This window comes from Rattus norvegicus, chromosome 11 (assembly GCF_021556685.1).
Source record: "Rattus norvegicus strain SHRSP/BbbUtx chromosome 11, alternate assembly SHRSP_T2T, whole genome shotgun sequence".
Classification (NCBI taxonomy): domain Eukaryota; kingdom Metazoa; phylum Chordata; class Mammalia; order Rodentia; family Muridae; genus Rattus; species Rattus norvegicus.
Window position 1 is genome coordinate 97456855 of NC_141544.1, and position 20006 is coordinate 97476860.

Genomic DNA, 20006 nt, shown 5'->3' on the forward strand with positions numbered 1-20006 from the left:
TTTGTCCCTGTCCGTTCTCTCCTCATCCCCCACCTTCCCTCCACGTGCTCATGGCTGGCCAGCCTTTCCTCTCCTCTCCTCTCCTCTCCTCTCCTCTCCTCTCCTCTCCTCTCCTCTCCTCTCCTCTCCTCTCCTCTCCTCTCCTCTCCTCTCATTAAACCCCTTCGCATGGAACCGTGTTAGCTTGGTGAGCTTTATCCCGCACGAGCTGAGATTTAAACCCCAACATTGGTCCTAACAAAGACTACTTACAAAAACCTGTCTTGAAAAGCAACAACAACAACAACAACAACAACAAAAGCCAAAAAACAAAAAATTTAAGTTTTGTTATTTTGTTCATTTATGTGTTTGTGCCTACCTGAGTTTATGTGCACTGCATGTATGTCTGGTGATCTTTGAGGTCAGAAGAGAGTATCCTGGAATTGGAGCCACAGCTGGTTTTTAGTGGCTATGTGGGTGCCAGGAACCAAACCCATATTCTCTGCAAGATCAGTAAAGCATCCATAACCCCTGAGCCATCTCTCCAGCTCCCCAAAAACATTTTTTTAAAAGAAATATGTAGCACAGTCTGTAGCTCTGGGCGGCCTAGAACTAATGTCTACCAAGGGATCCTATGGAGAGCTTTTGGGGCCACTTGGCAGAAATTTGATATTGTGCCATGACAAGGAAGTAAGCTCAGGCAGAAATCTGATTTTAGACTAGAACAAAGAAGCAATTTCAGGGGCTGGAGAGATGGCTCAGAGGTTAAGAGCACTGTCTGCTCTTCCAGAGGTCCTGAGTTCAATTCCCAGCAACCACATGGTGGCTCACAACCATCCGTATTGAGATCCGTTGCCCTCTTCTGGGCTGCAGGCGTACATTCAGGCAGAAAGCTGTATGATGTATACATAATAAAAAAAATTCAAAAAAAGAGAGAAAAATTAAAAAAAAAAAAAGAAGAAGCAGCAAGTTCAGGCAGGAATTGACATTGGGTCAGAAGAAGTAGGCGTCAGGCAAGAATATGACTTTGCGCTAGGACAGGGAAGTAGGCTCAGATATCTTTGTCATTCTGATAATCCCTTAGAAACTGATCACATGACTTTGTTTATTGCTTTGCTCGTTCTTTGACTATTTGTGTTTATTGTCTTACTTGTTTCTCAACCTAAAACTGACCTTATTACTTGCATGTAATTAAAACGGTATAAAAGTAGATTGGGGGGCTGGAGAGATGGCTCAGTGGTTAAGAGCACTGACTGCTCTTCCCGAGGTCCTGAGTTCAAGTCCCAGCAACCACATGGTGGCTCACAACCAACTGTAATAAGATCTGATGCCCTCTTCTGGTGTGTCTGAAGATAGCTACAGTGTACTCATAGATAATAAATAAATACATTTTTTAAAAAAAGTAGATTGGGAAGAAAGAAACCTGCTTTAGCCTCAGAACTGGCTGGGGCCATGCTACAATGTTGTCTACTCTAACTGTCTTTTTCCTTTTAAAGGCTTTTTTTTTTTAAAGATTTATTAATTTATTATGTATAAGTACACTGTAACTATCTTCAGATACACCAGAAGAGGGCATCAGATCTCTTTACAGATGGTTGTGAGCCACCATGTGGTTGCTGGGAATTGAACTCAGGACCTCTGGAAGAGTAGTCGGGTGCTCTAAACCGCTGAGCCATCTCTCCAGCCCCCGTCTTTTTCCTTTTAATCCTCACTCCTGCCCTGGAGAATCTGTTGACTGATTGAGCTGGCTGGGTCAGTATCTTAGAACTCACAGAGACCTTGCCTCTCTGCCTTCCAAGTGCTGGAATAAAGGTGTGCAGCACCATGCTTGAATGTCTGTTTTGGGTGGTGGTGGTGGTGGCCTTTTTTGTTTTGGAGACAGGGTCTTTCTATGTCAGTTTCTATGTAGACCAGGCTGGGCTCAAACCCACACAGATCAACTTGCCTCTGCCTCCCAAGTAGAATTAAAGGGCTGTGCATGCCACCACACCCAGCTCCTTTTTAAACTTGTATTTGAGTCAGGATCTTGCTAACCTGCCCAGGCTGGCCTTGCACTAGTAGTGGTCTCTCTGCCTCAGGCTATGGCAGCTGAGATCATAGGTGTACTCCCCAGACCTGTCTCAAACCCTGCTCTTTTTTTTAAATGATTTGTTTATTTTTATTTTATGTGTGTTGTTGCCTACATATATGTCTGTGTGAAGGTGTCAGATCTCCTAGGACTAGAGTCACAGACAGGTGTGAGCCACCATGTGGTTTATGGGAATTGAACCTGGGCCCTCTGAAGAGCAGCAGTGTGGACTTAACTGCTGAGTCATCTCTCCAGCCCCTCAAACTCTTCTCTTGTCTTCTCACCAGCTGCTTCCTTTTTCCTGTCCTTGGTAGTTTCCTACTCCAAGGAGACTTTTAGGGCTCTCCAGGCTGGGTGTGGAGTTCCCAAAACACTGCAGCCCATGGGGTTGCCTTTAGCCTCCACGTACAGCTGCTTCTCCTTTGAGGAATGGGTGTGGCTAATAAGCCATTGTGTCTCTGCCCAGAGTGGATTCAGAGGAGGTAAAAATGGAATGTCTTTTTCATGCAAGTTAGGATAAACAGGATCAGGCATATAGAAAGATCATGGGGCTGGAGAGATGGCTCAGCGGTTAAGAGCGTCCGACCGCTCTTCCAGAGGTCATGAGTTCAATTCCCAGCAACCACATGGTGGCTCACAACCATCTGTAAAGAGATCTGATGCCCTCTTCTGGTGTATCTGAAGACAGCTACAGTGTACTTATATATAATAAATAAATAAATCTTTAAAAAAACAAACAAACAAACAAAAAAAAACCAAAAAAAAAACAAACCAAAAAAAGAAAGATCATAGAGGGTACTGTACTCAGTCTCTTAGCCTGCCTAGTTCCAACACTCAGGTATAAAAAGGCTTCAGGGGAAGCAGAGGCAGGTGGATCTCTGACTTTGATGCCACACACACACACACACACACACACACACACACACACACAAACACACACAGACACACACACTTGTCTTAAACAAAAACAAAAAAGTTTCAGTTGATAGGAAAAGGCTTGGGCTGGAGAGATTGCTCAGTGGTTAAGAACACTGACTGCTCTTCCAGAGGTCCTGAGTTCAATTCCCAGCAATCACATGGTGGCTCACAACCATCTGTAATGAGATCCAATACCCTCTTCTGGTGTGTCTGAAGATAGCGACAGTGTATTCACATACATAAAATAAATAAGTAAACTTTTAGAAAACAAAAAAGAAAAGGCTTAGCATGTTGGGGTCTTTGTCATCGAGGCCTGGGGCTTTAGGGTGTGCACTGGCCATTGGAGTATTGGGAGGAGGCATGAAACTGGGCATGGAATGAAGGTCAGTTGTTGGTAAGGTCCAGTCCTCAAAGGAGGGGCAGCAGACTCTCCTCCTTCCCTCAAGGAGAAACAGGACCAATAAGAATAATAATGCCGAGTAGTGGCTGCACATTCCTTTAATTATAGCACTTGGGAAGCAGAGGCAGGTGTATTTCTGTGAGTTTGAGGCAAGTCCAGAAGTTCTAGCATAGCTAGGGCTACACAGAAAAAATCTGCCTTGGGGAAAAAAAATCACATACATAGCTATCCTCTGGCTACTTTAGTGACTCAGGAACTTTCCTCCTATCTGGTTCCTCCCTGTTCTTCCAGGTTCTGGCATTAACTGGTTTACAAAAACCCACAGTGATAACTAACGTTCATATTCATACATTCTATCAGAAAGCTGCTTTGTGGTGCCTTCTGAGCCCAGGAAGCACCTGGGATAACTTCTTTCTCTTCCTTCTCCTCCTCCTCTTGTTCCTCTTTTTTTTTTTTTTTTTTTTTTTTTTTTTTTTTTTTTTTTTTTGGGCAGGGGTTGGGGGGTGGGGTTTCTCTGTGTAACCCTGGCTATCCTAGAACTGGAGCTGTAGACCAGGCTGGCATCAAACTCCCAGAGATCTGCCTGCCTCTGCCTCCTGAATTGTGGAACTAAAAAGTTGTGCATCACAGTGCCTGGCTACACCTAAGGACTTCTAACCACTGTGTACACTCAGCACCTGGCAAATTATCGCTATAGTTATTTTTCAAACAAGATTCTCCTGAGCCTGTAGAAAATACCTTTGGGGGGCTGGAGGGATGGCTCAGCAGTTTAAGAGCACTGGCTTATCTTCTAGAGGTCCTGAGTTCAACTCCCAGCAACCACAGAGTAGCTCACAACCATCTGTAAGGGGATCTGATGCCCTCTTCTGGCCTGAGGATGTATATGCAACAGAGCACTCACACATTAAATAATATTTTTAAAAAAAGAAAAAGAAAATACCCGGCAACTGAGGCTGAGGTTGTGATTTCATGGAGATGTGGGTGGTTTCACAGCTCATGTGACTTACTTGACTGCGGTTCAAGCTATGAGGTCTGGAGATCAGCCTGTGACCAGGGGGAGGATTTGGAGTGAATCTCTAGAGTCCTAAACTCATCCACTGTTATGGCTAGTCATGCCAGAACCTCCTGTAGCATGTCAGATGTTTTTAGAAAAATGTCTTTCTTGGTCTCCACTCTGTCCCTTCATGTGACCCAGGACACCACTGTGCTTGAGATATATTAGAACGAGTTACAGATTAGAGGCAGATTAAACCATGTTATTGTTTCCTCGCAGTCTCACTTCCCCACTTACAAAATGAAAGAGAAAGATTACACGAGCTGTTTTCAAACTGGATTCTGTGGGGCTCCAGAGTTCCCTGGAAATAGCACAGAACTGTTCCAGGATCTGAAGGGAAGAGAATTCCTACCTGTCCTAGTGTGCAGATCTCTTCATAAATGTCATGTCTTACATTCTAAGATAGACACTTGTTTAACAAAGAGATAATAGGCCTGGAGAGATGTTGTTGTAAAAATATAAAAATAAAAAAGTTATTGTTGTCTTTTACCTTGCTGGGTCCGCACTGCGGTGTCCCAAGATATCTGCTAGATATCTTGGTGGTAACACATCCCAACTCCTCAGTGGTCCTGTGTCTCTTGCCGCCACACACTTTCCTACACTCAAACCGTCACATAAAAGAACACACAACACACTAATCTTAGATCCAATTGATAAGATATAATTGCCCACTTAAACATACAAAGCCCGGTACCATTCATCCCTTAGGAACATTAATAACAACCTGTAAATACACAGAGCAGAATCTTAACATCACCTGCCATGGCTTCTCACCCTCTCCTCAGTCCTGTCTCCTTTCTGTTCTCTAGTCTCCTCCTCTTCCTTCAAACTTCTCTCCCGTCCATCCTTCCTTTTCCTCCAATGACAGGCCTCCTTCTATCCTGTACCTGCCCCTCACCTGTACTTTACAAATTCAATGGGGAGGTTCTGGTGAAGTCACCTGATTCCTGAGTACTTGACTAGGCAGCTGTCCTTGGGGCAGTGGAATTAGCATCAAAATACAAATAACTTCAGGGCAAACCACAACAAAGAGATTGCTCAAGGCTCTCCCAGTAAGGCTCACAACTGTCTGTCATTATAGTTCAAGGGATCCAATACCCTCTTCGGCTTCAACGGGCACCAGACACACAAATGGATCACAGATCTACATGCAGGCAACACACACACACACACACACACACACACACACACACACATACACATACATATATATATATATATATATATATATATATATATATATATATATATATATAAAATAGAATTTGAAATTTTGATTTTTTTCTTTTTCTTTTTTTTTCTTTTTTCCGGAGCTGGGGAGCGCTTTACCACTGAGCTAAATCCCCAACCCCCAATTTTGATTATTTTTTTGCCTCTGCCTTCCCTTGTCTCCCTTTCACTACATCAAGACTTCCTTCTCTTTAATTTTTTTTAAAGATTTATTTATTATATATAAGTACACTATAGCTGTCTTCAGACACACCAGAAGAGGGCATCAGATCTCATTGCAGATAGTTGTGAGCCACCATGTGGTTGTTGGGATTTGAACTCAGGACCTCTGGAAGAGCAGTCAGTGCTCTTAACCACTGAACCATCTCTCAACCCTCTTTAGTTTTCTAAATGTATTTTTATGTGTATTGGTATTTTATATGCATGTATGTCTGAGCAGCTCCAGTTGTATACAGTGCCTTTAGAGGCCAGAAAGTTATCAAATCCTCTGAGACGGGAGCTATAGGTTGTTGTGAGCCACTATATGGATGTTATAAATCAAACTTGGTGCTGGGGAGTGGTGGTGCACATCTTTATTTTTTTTTATTTATTTATTTTTTTGGTTCTTTTTTTCGGAGCTGGGGACCGAACCCAGGGCCTTGCGCTTCCTAGGCAAGCGCTCTACCACTGAGCTAAATCCCCAGCCCCTGGTGCACATCTTTAATTCCAGCACTTGGGAGGCAGAGGCAGGTAAATCTCTGAGTTCAATGTCAGCCTGGTCTACAGAGTGAGTTCCAGGATCTGGGACTACACAGAGAAATCCTGTTTAGGAAAGGAAAAAAAAAAAAATCAAACTTGGGTCTTTGGAGCAGCATTCATGTGTGTGTGTGTGTGTGTGTGTGTGTGTGTGTGTGTATACACGTGCACTCATGTATATCATGGTGTGCTTGTGGAAAAATCAGAGGATATGGCTCTACCACCTGCAGGCTCAAATTATATGATTCTAAGATGGGTATTATAACCCTTTAATCCTAGCAATTGGGAGGCAGAGATTGGTGGATTTCTATGAGCCCAACCAAGGCTACATAGCAAGCCATTGTCTCAAGACAACAACAAACAAACAAACAAAAACAGATTATATTGTTTGAGCCAAATTTGAAACCTTCTGAGTTAAGTGTCCTGAAATTCTGCTGAATGAAAGCGATGTATTCTCTCCCCATTTCAATTGGCCTCATGTGGCAAGCTCTGAAGTTCTGCTATACAGCCTCAGCCCTCTTGAGACATGAAGTCTGGGGTCTTGGTGGCCTAGACCACCATTCCCCACTGGTATCATGTGATTTCTCTTAGGGGTCTATTCATTCTAGATAACAAGGGCATCAAAAGACCAAAGAAAAGATTCCTTGTAAGGAGTGTATGGAAGTTACTCATAGAGTACAGGTGCTCCCAGCACTTGAGGGTGGAAGCAGGATGATGAGGAGTTTAAGGTCATCTTTAGTTATGCAGTGAATTTTGAGGCTACCTTGGGCTACATGAGATTTTATCTGCCTCTCATCCCAACCTCCAACATTTCTCCACTGTTAAAAGCACTGAGTGAGTGTAGGAGTTGTCTTCTGGTAGTTTCTTTCCTTCTCTCTGGATCTTTCGGCCATTACTAGGACCATACTGTGTAGCCTAGGCTGGCTAGAATTTACAGTCTGCCTGCCTCTGCCTCCCTCTGCAGGAATTAAAGGCACACTCCACTTATCTTCGGTTGCTCCGCTCTCACTTATTCATAGTATCTCTTCAGTGAGGCTTCCCGAAAGTTCCTTGTAGTTCTCGTGTGTGGGAGGCTGTATGTGAATGTTAGTGGGAACGCACACACATGCATTTGGAGACCTGAGGTCCACAGAATTCTTTCCTTGTTTGCACTTTACTGTTTTTTTGTTTTTGTTTTTTTCCCTTGAATCTGAGGCTCACCAATTCAGTTAAGCAGGTAAGACAAAGAACTTCAGAGATCTACCTGTAACTTCCCTCCCTTAGTGCTGGGGACCTGCTTGCTTTATATGTGGGTTCTTGGGAATCCAAACTCAGGTCCTTCTTGATCAGGCAGGCTCTTTACCGACTGTATCACGTCTTCAGTAACAGAATAACTTTCTCATCTCCCAGTTTTGATTTCTTCACAATGTTTAGCAGTCCCTGAAATAATCTTGATTATTCAATTATTTTGTGCATACACTATAGTGCACCTACTACGTACCAGGCACTGTATGCATTCGCCGTCGGATTGGAGGCTCCATAAAGTAAGGACCATTAACTGTCCAGGTCACTCGTGTCTACACTGGATTCGATAGCACGGGGACCCGCACACAGTAGGTATACTTCTCTATTCCGCGCTCTTCCCTGTTAGCCCCTCCCCCTCTCCAGGAAGTGAGGGGGTTCAAGCCGACTGGCCTACCGCGATGCATTTTGGGAAAGCAGCAGCACCAGATCCAAGATGGCGGCCAGCAGGAGGCTGATGAAGGTAAAAGCCATTCTCTGGCACTGGCCAGGCGGGGGGCGGCGTCCCCGGGCCGGGACCCCTACGGCGGGTCGCGGTTCCTTGGGGCGACACCGTTCTTCATCCCTCGTTGCGTGGCCCCGCTGTGCCGCGTGCGGAGAGATCTAACGGGGCCGCCTAGGCCGCAGCCTGGGCGGGAGCGTAAGGCCGCGCCGGGAGCCGCCGCCGCCGGCCCCTCCGATCAGCTTGAGCAGTTCTCGTGCCCCCTCCTCCCGGAGCGAAGCCGGGCCCTCCGTCGCAGCGGCCGCGGTCCGGGTCGAGGACGCCGTTGATGTATGGGCCGGGCCTGGAGGCCCCAAGCTAGGCGCCCTCGGGGAAGAAAGCCGGAGCCCCGGCTGGGAGTCCGCGCCGCGGAGCCGCCCGGTCCTGGGCCGCGGTCGCCGTTCTCTGAGCCCCTTTCCGCCAGCCCACAGCTCCGGGACCGGGAGGCTGCGAGGCCTGAAACGGGAAAGGAAGGAGGAGGGCAGGCGGCCAAAGTTAGGTCAGTTAGTTGGTGGTCTTTTGAAATTGTGTTGGGTTCTCGCAAACTGTCGCCTTGTGACTGCAGAGTCACACAGCGGACAAGTTCCAACTCTAGGAAGGCGAGGGGTCGCCCCCCTGCGTAGCTAGGTTCTCTTTTCTATCCACCTCTTAGTCATCCTCATCTCCTTTCCCTGATGAAGTGGAAGGGTGGGGGTTGGCTTCTCTGGTTGGAATCTAAACCTGCCAAAGTTTACAAAAATAACTTGGTATACCCACTTTGTATCTTGAATGTATAGGAGTGTCACCTCACTAATTGGCTCCTTTGGTGAGGCATACAATACAGGTGCTCAATTGAGTTTTTCACTAGTAGATTTGCGGACATCCTCTAAAGATAACCCGCCAGTGTTTGAGTGCGACCTGGTGGTGCCGCGGAGGTGCTCTCGCCGGACCGGAAATACAAAAGGCTGGAGGAGCTGGCTCTTAGGAACAGATTTGTACTTGGTTGTACTTGGTTGATGGAGTCACTGGAAACAAAAGAAAGCCATTTGCTCATTGAAACCTAGAGAGAACATTTAACTAAAACTAGAGTGGAAGTGGGCACAAAACAATTGTGATCAAACTCCTTATCTGTTCTGCCAGTGACACTCCATCATTTACCTACAGGAAAGGAATGCTAATCACTTCCGTGTTCAAACCCCAAAAGTTGTCTTCCCTCTAGCCTTGTGGGTTTCAGTTTAGGAAGATTCATGAATGCATGACTGCATGCTGCCTCTTGTAATTTTGATGAAATGAATTTATCCACCATCTCTGGTTCCCTTCTATATACTTTTCCCTGTCTACCCTTCTTGGACTCCAGAGTTCTTTTCTCTAAAGCAAATATTTAGTCCTTTTCTTCTGGCTAAAATCCTCTCTGATTTGTCCTTTAAAAATTTTAAATTTCTCTCTCTCTCTCTCTCTCTCTCTCTCTCTCTCTCTCTCCCTCCCTCTCTCTCTCTGTGTGTGTGTGTGTGTGTGTGTGTGTGTGTGTGTGTAGGCACATTGTGTCAGCATTCATGTGGAGGTCAGGGTATAACTTGTCTGTTCTCATCTTCCACTATGGGTCCAGTGTGGCTGGAGCTCTGGTGGACAGGCTTACCTGTGAGCTATCTCACAGCCCAATCCTAACTTTTTTTTAAAAAAAGATTTATTTATTTATTTCAATTTCAAGTATGTGGGTATACTGTTGTTGACTTCAGAAGAGGGCATCGGATACCCATTACAACCATGTGGTGGTTGGGAATTGAACTCAGGACCTCTGGAAGAGCACTCTGTGCTCTTAACCACTGAGCCATCTCTCCAGCCCCCAACCGTAACTTCTTACTTGAAATGAAAGACATTTCTTAGAAAGCAGTCTCCAGGCCTCCTTGTGTTTACCACAGGCTGTGTTCCTACACTGACTGTATAGAAAGAGGAGGCAGAATAAACTACCCTGTGTACACCTCAGCCTAGGCCATCGTGCCTGGTCTGTATTGTGAATGGGTAGACATGGGAAAAAAAAATGAAAGCAGTCTCCCAGTCTCACCTCCAACTGGAGGTGAGTTTCTAGATGCTCTTGTACCTTATTATTGCAACAGCTACCGTTTTCCCAATTTTTATTGTGTGCTTCATCTTCCTGAACGGGATCAGTCTTCTCTTTGAGTTAGATACTGCTATTCCCATTCTGTAAAAAGGAGAATGCAGAGACTCTTTGCCTTGCCTCTGACTACCCCACAAAGGGGAAAATAATGTGTGGTTTAACGTGGCTCCATTTGAGTCTAAAGCAAAGCTTCATGATGCTCCTCACTCTGCAGTCTCTGTTCTTTGTTCTGTTTGCTCAGCCTGAGAAAAGTTACCTCTCTTCTCTCCTAGAAGATTCCCTTTCCTTCCAGAGAAGTCCTGAGGGTCAGCAGGCCTCTGACTGTGCGCTCTTCCTCACTCCCAGCACAGCTCTTTACATTTCTCTCTCTCTCTCTTTTTTTTTTTTTCTTTTCTTTTTTTTTTCCGGAGCTGGGCCTTGCGCTTGCTAGGCAAGCGCTCTACCACTGAGCTAAATCCCCAATCCCTACATTTCTCTTTGTGACAATCAGATTTTTTTTTTTTTTTTTTGAGACAGTTCTGGAACTCACCAAACAACATTGCCCTGGTTTGTTTTTTGTTTTTTTTTGTTTTTTGTTTTTTGTTTTTTTTGTTTTTTTGAGCTATGGTCTTGCTCTATATCCTAGGCTGACTTCAAATTCAAAGTGACTCTCCTGCCTCAGTCTCCTGACTGCTAGAATTACAGAAATGAATCACCAGGACCAGCTGACATAATTTCATCCTGGTATCCCCCTGGTCTAACCCCGTTGATCTAGTTTGGAATTCCCAGGCTGTCAGATATCTAGGAGGGGAATCACAATTTTAAAATTGTTTTATAAAATTTGAGCTCAGGAAAAAGTTTGGGCACATAAGAATTAAAGCTTATTTTACTTAAGTCCCCCCCCCCATTAGTCTATTGTCATCTTAATTTTTACTAATGAGGCAGTTTGAGTTTAGATAGATTGGCAGAGTTAATTTTAAATGACTTTTTTTTTATTGTATGTAGTTTGGTTTTTGTCTACATGTATGTCAGATCCCCTGGAATTGGAATTATAGACAATTGTGAGCCACCATGTGGTTCCTGGAAATTGAACCTGGGTCCTCTGGAAGAACAGTACTCTTAACCACTGAGCCATCTCTCCAGCCTAGATTGGAGAGTAGTAAGTAACTAAGGAGTAGTAGACCATAGTGAGGTGAGATGATGCACTGAGATGAGGTGAGATGAGATGAGGCTCCCTGGTTCCAAGTGTGAAAACCTATGGTCTATCCGATTGTCTCCACAGAAGAGTAGATACAGTTTTAAAGTTGTGGATCTAGATTCTTTCAGTTCAGGTAGGAAATTCTGTTTATGTATTGATGGTCATTGGCTTTGAGAGTTTTAAACTTGGTTAGTTCATTGCAAAGCAAAAATTAAACAAGCTGCCCATGGTAGTACACCACCTGTTATCCCAGCACTTGAGAGGTAGAGACAAAGATGAGGAATTCAAGGCTACATAAGGAGTTTGAGGCCAGTCTGGGCTCCCAGAAATCTTGTAACAAACAAAGGAATGAAAGCTACTGGTTGACCAACAGTATCCCAGGACTTCATAAAGGAATTTGCTGTGTGAAAAACTGAAAGTTGGCTTTGTGTTTGTTGTTTATTATTGTGGTTATTATCAAGTAGTTTTTGGCTTTTCTGAAACAGGGTTTTACTATGCAGTTCTTGCTGTCCTGAAACTCACTGTATAGACCAGGCTATCCTCAAATTCACAGATATCTACCTGCCTGCCTCTGCCTCCAAAACGCTGATAATAAAGGTATGCACCTGACTTGTATACCATGTGCTTCTCTGGTGCCAGTGGAAGCCAAAAGAGGGTAGATCCCAGGGACTGGAGTTGCAGGCAGTTGTTGTTGAACCACCATGTGGGTACAGGGTATTGAACCCAGTATTTGTACCCACCATGTGGGTCCAGGAAATTGAATCCTTGAAGAATAGTTAGTACTCTTTTTTTTTTTTTTTTTCCTTTTCTGGAGCTGGGGACCGAACCCAGGGCCTTGCGCTTGCTAGGCAAGCGCTCTACCACTGAGCTAAATCCCCAACCCCTAGTTAGTACTCTTAAACAACTAACGGTTTCTTTAGTCCTTTAGATATTTCTTTATAATGGTGGATTGTTAACAGTATAATACAAAGTAATAAAAACACAGTTTACATATTTTTATCTACACCTATATATAAATATAGTTGAGAAGTTTGAGTGCTACCCTCAAATGTCAAAAGAGGGTCTTCCTGGGTATGATAGCACTTGTCTTTAATCCTAGCACTATGGAGGCAGAGGCAGGTGAATCTCTGTTCTTCAAAGCCAGCCTGGTCTACAAACTACAAAGCAAGTTTCAGTTCATCCAGGACTATGTACAGACACTGTCTTTAAAAAAAAGAAAGAAAAGACAGAAAAAGACCTGGAACTGGAATTATCGTGAACAATCTTTGGGTCTTCTGCAAGAACAAATGTTAATTCTTGAACTATCTCTCCAGAGGGGAGTTTTGAGAACGTTTTAAATTTAAAAATGGAGCAAAAGAGATTTACAATGTTAGCAAAGCATTAAATACATTTTAATTTGCAAAGTAGCTAATTCAGGATTGAAGGCAACACCTAGATTGTTGCACGGTTATGTTTCTGTCAAGAATAGGGAAATAGCTACAAAGCCCAAAACAAAACTCTAGAAATTGATTGAGCTAATCTTTTGTTTGAAGCCTTACCACATCTCTCCCCTAGGGCCCTCCCATTGAGTAGCTTCCCACAGGGGCTCATCTCATTGAATTTTGTGGATATACCTGCAGGAAATGTAACATTTTGTTGGTTTTTTTGATATAATAGCGGAGCCAAGGAACTGAGATTTGTAGCCTTTTTAGAGTGCTCTTGAAGTAGTGTACTATCTGAACTCCACATTGGTGTACCTCCTTAGTCTGTAAGCATGTACAAGGACACAGGAGTTAATCAATAACAGTTCATTCCGTGAATTTATTATACTAAGCAGTAAGCTATTTTGCTCTTGGATACAGGATTATATCCTCCCAGCTTGGTAATTAACTATAGAGCAGTAACAGGTTTGCTAATTGTCTTAAGGAGTGAGTAGGGGAGAGCTAGGGGTGATGGTGTTTTGTAGCTGTTAAAGAGTGTGAGGCAGGAAGATCACTGGGAGTTGGGAGTTCCAGGCCAACTTCCAACCTAGTGTGTGTGAGAGACTCCAGTTCAACAAAAGAAGGATGAAGAGTGACGTAAGGGCTGCTGGCTGCTGGCTGGCTTCCTCCCTCCCTCCCTCCCTTCCTTCCTTCCTTCCTTCCTTCCTTCCTTCCTTCCTTCCTTTTCTCTCTTCATCCCCACCCCCCACCCTAAGACTGGATTACTCTGTGTGTCTCTGGCTGTCCTAGAACTCACTTTGTAGACCAGGCTGGCCTTGAACTCAGTGACCTTTCTGCTTCTGCCTTCCAAGCACTGGGATTAAAGATGTCCACCACCACCGCCCATCACTGCTCAACCTGTAGGAAGTTTTTTTTACATGATAAGCCATTATAAATGGCTTGAATCCATTTTGGGAATGGATTTTGGGATTTTTAAATTGAGAAAACTATTTGTTTTTTTATTTGTGGTGTGTTTGAAATGTAGAAATTAGAGAACAAGTTTTGGGAGTTGGTTCTCCCATTATGGGTTTGGGGATCAAACTTAGATCAGGCTTAATGGTAAACATCTCTTATTGAGCTATCTTATCAGGTACCTTTTTGGTGCTGGGGATTGAATATTAATGCTTATGAAACCATGTTACATTGAGTTATAACCCTTACTGAATTTGCATTTACAAATAATGTATTCCTTTTTGTGTGCATTAATGTTTTGCCTGTATGTATCTTTGTATGAGGATGTTACACATAGTTGTGAGCTGCCATGTGGGTGCTGGGAATTGAACTCAGGTCCTCTGGAAGAGCAGTCAGTGCCCTTAACTGATGAGCCTTCTCTCCAGCCCCCGTGTTTATGATTTTTATTCTAAGATTATGTATTCCAGTAAATTGAGACTAATTCAGCCATTCTTAGTGATATTGGTGTGCCTGTCTGTCCGTGTGCCTGTCTGTGTGTCTGAATACCCAGAATGCATGGTAGGTAAGTATTCTACCACTAAACTATATGTCCACTCCCACCCTCCCTTTTGGTTATTTTATTTATTAAATTTTTTTTGGGATAGGGCTACTCTGTGTAGTCCTGGCTATTCTGGAACTCATTTTGTAGACCAGGCTGTCCTTGAACTCATCCGTCCACCTGTCTCTTCCTCCTGAGTTGGGATTAAAAGTGTGTACCACCATACTGGGCATTTTTTTCAACTGCAGTCTGTGGAAGTTGGATGTTTCTCTTCTCACCAAGGGTTCTGGTTAGGCTTGAGCAGCATGCCCTTTTATCCTCTGAATTGTCTTTCTCTGGGTGTTTCACTGGACTCTGTGTGTGCACCGTCTGTGTAGTGCTCACAGAAGTCAGAAGAAAGCATCTGATCCCAGGAGAACTAGAGTCACAGGCAACTGCTAAGCCACCATGCGTTCTGGAAGTCAAACTCTGGTTCCCTACAGGAGCAGGTGCTGGGATTGCTAACTACCGAGCCATCTCTTTAGCTCCAACTCTGTATTTTTTTCATTGATGTCCCCCACACCTATTATTCCTGCCCCTGCAGCATCAGGGCCTTGTAACACTATCCCTGAGCTGTATCATTGACCTCTGCTTCCCTTTTTTGGTGTACAGGGAATCCAACCCAGGGCCTTAAGCATGCTAGGCAGGCACTTTCCCAGTAAGCCATACATTTTAGTATGATGTGTTTTTATTTTCTCTGTATCAGAGAATCTTTTTTTTTTTTTTTTTTGGTTCTTTTTTTTTTTTTTTTTTCGGAGCTGGGGACCGAACCCAGGGCCTTGCGCTTCCTAGGTAAGCACTCTACCACTGAGCTAAATCCCCAGCCCCTGTATCAGAGAATCTTAAGGGATATCTAATTTGGTTTTTGATAAATGGGTTATGAAAATGGTATATATCCAGCTTTCAGAAATTCCACTTGTCTACTGGGTACCCAGTTTCTTGTGAACTCAATGGTAGCATGCCCTGCAGGAAAAGACACCACAGCCCCCAACACTGAGGAGTAGGTGGCTTATGGCCAAGTCCTTTAATAATTGAATACAATTTTAGTAGTTGAAGAGACATCCTTGTGGAACTGCATATTTTTCTTCTAGCTAGTGTTTGGCCTGTTTAGAATATAGAAGCTGAATCCTTCTCCCAGAATGGTTATGCCCATAACTGTTCTCATAACTGTCATTGGAGAGATGGTTCAGTGGTTAAGAACACTGACTGCTCTTCCAGAGGTCCTGAGTTCAATTCCCAGCAACCACATGGTGGCTCACAAACATCTGTAATGAGATCCGATGTGTCCTCTTCTGTGTCTGAAGAGAGTGACAGTGTACTTAAATATATAAAATAAATAAGTAAATCTTTTTTGTTTAAAGGAGCCCCAGAAACTTTTATCAGCTTCCTAAGCAGACAGCCCACTTCTGATATTGTATTGTCCCCTCCTTAGATTTTTAGTTAGGCCAGCCCAGTAGGTACTTTCCAGCAGCACTGAGGAACTGGCTTGGTTTTACCCATTGGGCTGGTTGGATAGCTTAAGCGTGCCCGCCAAGAATGGAGGTGAGTCTTGGCGAAGTTTTCCTGCTAGCCTCTGGAAGAGATGTTACAGGTGATGCAGATGGACTTAATGGCAGGTAGCAGAGCTACCTCATAGCCTTTAAGTTTCAGTTGCAAGCCTAGAAGTGCTGGGAGGCGATGGGTGGGGGATTAAGAGAGAAACTGAGACTCTCCTTTATCTACTGGTGAGGGGTAGACTAAACCACTTATTGATCAAGAGCTTACCTTCTCTGTTTTTTTTTTTTTTTGTTTGTTTGTTTTTTGAGATTTTTTTTTGTTTTTTTTTTTTTTTGTTTTTTGTTTTTTGTTTTTGTTTTTTGTTGTTTTTTTTTTAGTTCTTTTTTTCGGAGCTGGGGACCGAACCCAGGGCCTTACGCTTCCTAGGTAAGCGCTCTACCACTGAGCTAAATCCCCAGCCCACCTTCTCTGTTTTGAGTCTTGTGCTTATCACATTTTAGCCAAATGGTCCTGAGTAAGTTAACTTCTGCTTTGGATTACTCCATCTATGTGTAGGTTCAATGAATTAAGATAAATTATTAGCAGAATATCTGTCATATACTAAGATATTAAAGATATCATTAATAAAAGTAAAACTACACTGGGCATTGTGGTGCAGTATGGACTCACTGTGTAGATCAGGCTGGCCTCAAATTACAGAAATTGCCTGCCTCTGCTTCTCAAGTGCTGGGGAACAAAAGTGTGTACTACCACATCTAGCTGTTTGTTTCTTAAAACTGAAAGAGTTCTCTGAACTAAAGTGTGTCACAGTTTCTCTTTTTTTAAAGATATATCTATTTCATGTATGCGGATACACTGTTGCTGGCTTCAGAAGAGGGCATGTGATACCCATTACAGATGGTTGTGAGCCACCATGTGGTTGCTGGGAATTGAGCTCAAGACCTCTGGAAGAGCAGTCAGTGCTCTTAACCACTGAGCCATCTCCCCAGCCCCTCAGTTTCTCTCTTATCCTGTGTATGAGTGTACCTTTTTTCTTTTGTGAATGTGTGTGTGTGTGAAGGTGAGAGAGAACCAGTGTTTTGCTTTGTCACTATACTCTTTCCCCTTGAGACAGGGTATCCCACTGAACCTGAAACTTGCTGTTTGGAGAGTTCTAGGCCAGCCCAGCTCAGACTACACAGTGGGACCCTGCCCCTCCCTCCAAAAAGTCTCCTCCCAAATAGTCTGTTTTTGAAAACAAAACAAAAAGGGGCTGGAGAATTGGCTCAGTGAGTAAGAGCTCTTGTTGCTCTTGCAGAGGACCCAGCACCAACAAGCACCCACGTTGGTTGGTGATTTACAATCATCAGTCATTCTAATCCCAGTGATTCCGAAATGTGGTGCCCAGAGGTACATTCAAGCAAACATAAAATATCATACAGTACATAAAATGCTATAACACATAAAGTCTTCTTAGTTTAACTTTTACTTTTTTAAATCTGTATGTTCAAATATTTTGCCTGCATGTATATATGTGCACCATGTGCATGTCTGGTACCAGAGGAAGTCGGAAGAGGGTGTCACATCTCCTGGAGCTGGAATTACTGATGGTTTTGAGCCACCATGTGGGTGCTGAAAACCGTGCCCTGGTCCTCTGCAAGAGCAGCAAGTTCTCTAGCTGGTTAGTCTTGGAGGTGGGTAGTAGTTTGGGTTTTTTTTTTTTTTTTTTTTTTTTTTTTGCTTCTTTTTTTTCAGAGCTGGGGACTGAACCCAGGGCCTTGCGCTTCCTAGGCAAGCGCTCTACCACTGAGCTAAATCCCCAACCCCTCATTTTTTTAAAAACAGTTTTGGGGGTAACCCCATGTGTGCCAGACAAGAGTCTGAGCTGCATGCTAGTTCTTGTGATAATTGTGGAAGTTCTCTGTCTGTGTTATTGCTGTCCTTCATTACTTTACCAGCAGTAGTTTTGGTAACTGCTTACCCAGCAGGCTCCCATTTACAAAAAGGGGATACCTTTGTCAAAGCCAGCACTTATTGGTAGGATCTGTCTATTTCTGCACGTGGACACTGCCTGGCTCTTGTCACTAGTGGGGGAAGAAAGTATAACTCAAGAGGCATCTGAGCTCTTTGTAAGGTGGTAACTGCTTGCTTTATTGACAGTAGTTCTTGTTAACCTGCCATCCCCCTCCTAGCACTCCACTACAGACCTACTCTTCCAGCTCTTACCATGTGTGACATAGGCAGTTCTGGTTTTCTTGCTCTTTGTCTCTAGGTCTGTTGTGGGCAGAGTTGAGATGGTGTCTTAGTCCTTGAGCTCTCAGTGTCTTAGTTGTTAGTTGGGTTGCTGGACTCTGGAGTCTGTACTGTAATATAGGTCAACAGAGCCAGGCACACCCTTGTTCAGATGAAGACAAACACATTCCAGGAGCTAGGCCTATGAGAAGCTGCCTGCCTGTGGATCTAGGGCCCTGACTGGGCTTGCCCAGGGGATGTGTAGGCTGCATTTTCCTTTAAGCATATGTTGTAACTGTCTTCAGTTATATTCTCTTAGATTGACCTAAGGCCTAGCAGTATGCTGTGATTAGAGTAGCAGGGACCTAAATTATGTGTTGAGTTTTGCTTTTAACTCATTTGTTTTGTTTCTTTGAGACTTTGTGCGTATCCTCATACCTACAAAGAAGATAATGAAATGGCCTCATAGAATTGTGATAATAGTTGTGTTATGCTAGTTGTAATAATAATTATGCATAAGCATACAGCTTAATCCATGGATGAATACATGTGGGCATGAGTCATTCTCTCCCATTTGCTGAGAATTAATTGAAACTAGATTTACATTAAAGCATTTTGAAGGATTATATTTAAATTTGCAGTATATGTAACCACATTAAAATTGTAATTTCATCGTCAAGCAGGTTCATTGTACAAGCTTGGAAAGTTCTTAATAGTAAAATTAGAAATTTTCATTTTATTAATATTTATTAATTAACTTATCTTGTTTATCCTGGAAGTCACTATTTGAACTAACTGGCCTCAAACCCAGCTGCCCACCTCTGATCAAAAGCACGCGCCACCACACCTCATTTTTGTTTCATTTTTAACAGTATTTTATTTTTATTTTAAATTGTGTGTTTGTGTTTTGGTGTGTGCATGTGCAGACAGTGCCTTCTGAGGTCAGAAGGGGGCAGCAGTGCCCGCTGGGACTAGGAACTCGGGTCCTCTGTTGAGCAGTGTGTGCTTTTAATTGTTGAGCCATCTTTCCTACCCACCTTTGTTCCATTGTTTTGAGGAAAGCCATCAGTATGTGCCCTTGGTTGGCCTGGACCTCACAGAAATTTGTCAGGGATGTGGCACCACTCCTGGCAAAATCGCTCATTTTGATAGTCACACAAAATCAGGGAGGGGATTTTTTATACTGTTAATGTCCTACCAGTTGTGTATGTGGTGTGTGAATTTTTCTTACATATACAATTCCATCTCTTAGGTTTTGTTTTAGCCAGATAAGAGGAGCTTAAAACAAAACAAAACACTGACTAGCAGTGGAAGGCTGGGACATTACCATCCTTTCTTTCTTTCTTTCTTTCTTTTTTTTCTTTTTTTCGGAGCTGGGGACCGAACCCAGGGCCTTACACTTGCTAGGCAAACACTCTACCACTGAGCCAAACCCCCAACCCACCATCCTTTATTTCTGTCTTGACTCAGGGTTTTCCTGTGTATCCCTGGCCAGCCTGGAACTTGCTCTGTAGACCATGCTGGCCTCCAATAGTCGAGATTCACTTATCTCTGCCTCCCCAGTTTTGGGATTAAAGCCATGAGTCACCACTACCTGACACCATTGTGTGTGTGTGTGTGTGTGTGTGTGTGTGTGTGTGTGTGTGTGTGTGTGTGTTTTTGAACTCAGGTTGTCAGGTTTGACTGCAAGCACCTTTACCTATTGAACCATCTCACCAACCTCTATTTGTGTGTTTGTTTATCTACCTGTTTATTTAGCCTTAAAATATTATTTTTAAATATGTACATGCACACGTGTGTGTGAAAATGCACATATGAGTGCAGGTGCTGGTGGGATTTAGAAAAGGCTGTGATGTCCTCTGGAGCTGGAGTTACATGCATTTGTGAGCTATTAGAAATGGTTGCTGGGGTGGCTCAAGACATGGCTCAGC

The 20006-nt window shown here is 43.6% G+C and overlaps 1 protein-coding gene and 1 non-coding gene across 7 annotated transcripts in view; both read left to right on the top strand.

The window, feature by feature from the left end:
* Positions 1 to 20006, top strand: part of Ube2l3 (ubiquitin-conjugating enzyme E2L 3) — a 51303-nt gene that overhangs the window by 2698 nt on the left and 28599 nt on the right. Inside the window, exons 1-3 of one of the 6 annotated variants that reach the window (XM_087576702.1) lie at positions 15884 to 15909; positions 16242 to 16290; positions 17405 to 17537. The exons of 1 other annotated variant lie outside the window; for it this stretch is intronic. In XM_087576702.1, the coding sequence (XP_087432828.1) occupies positions 17451 to 17537 (87 nt within the window). In that variant the 5' untranslated portion in view covers positions 15884 to 15909; positions 16242 to 16290; positions 17405 to 17450. 6 annotated transcript variants of the gene reach the window in all.
* Positions 10023 to 10154, top strand: LOC120095739 (small nucleolar RNA SNORA51). Its single transcript, XR_015633793.1, has one exon. It is a non-coding gene; the product is annotated as a small nucleolar RNA SNORA51 (small nucleolar RNA).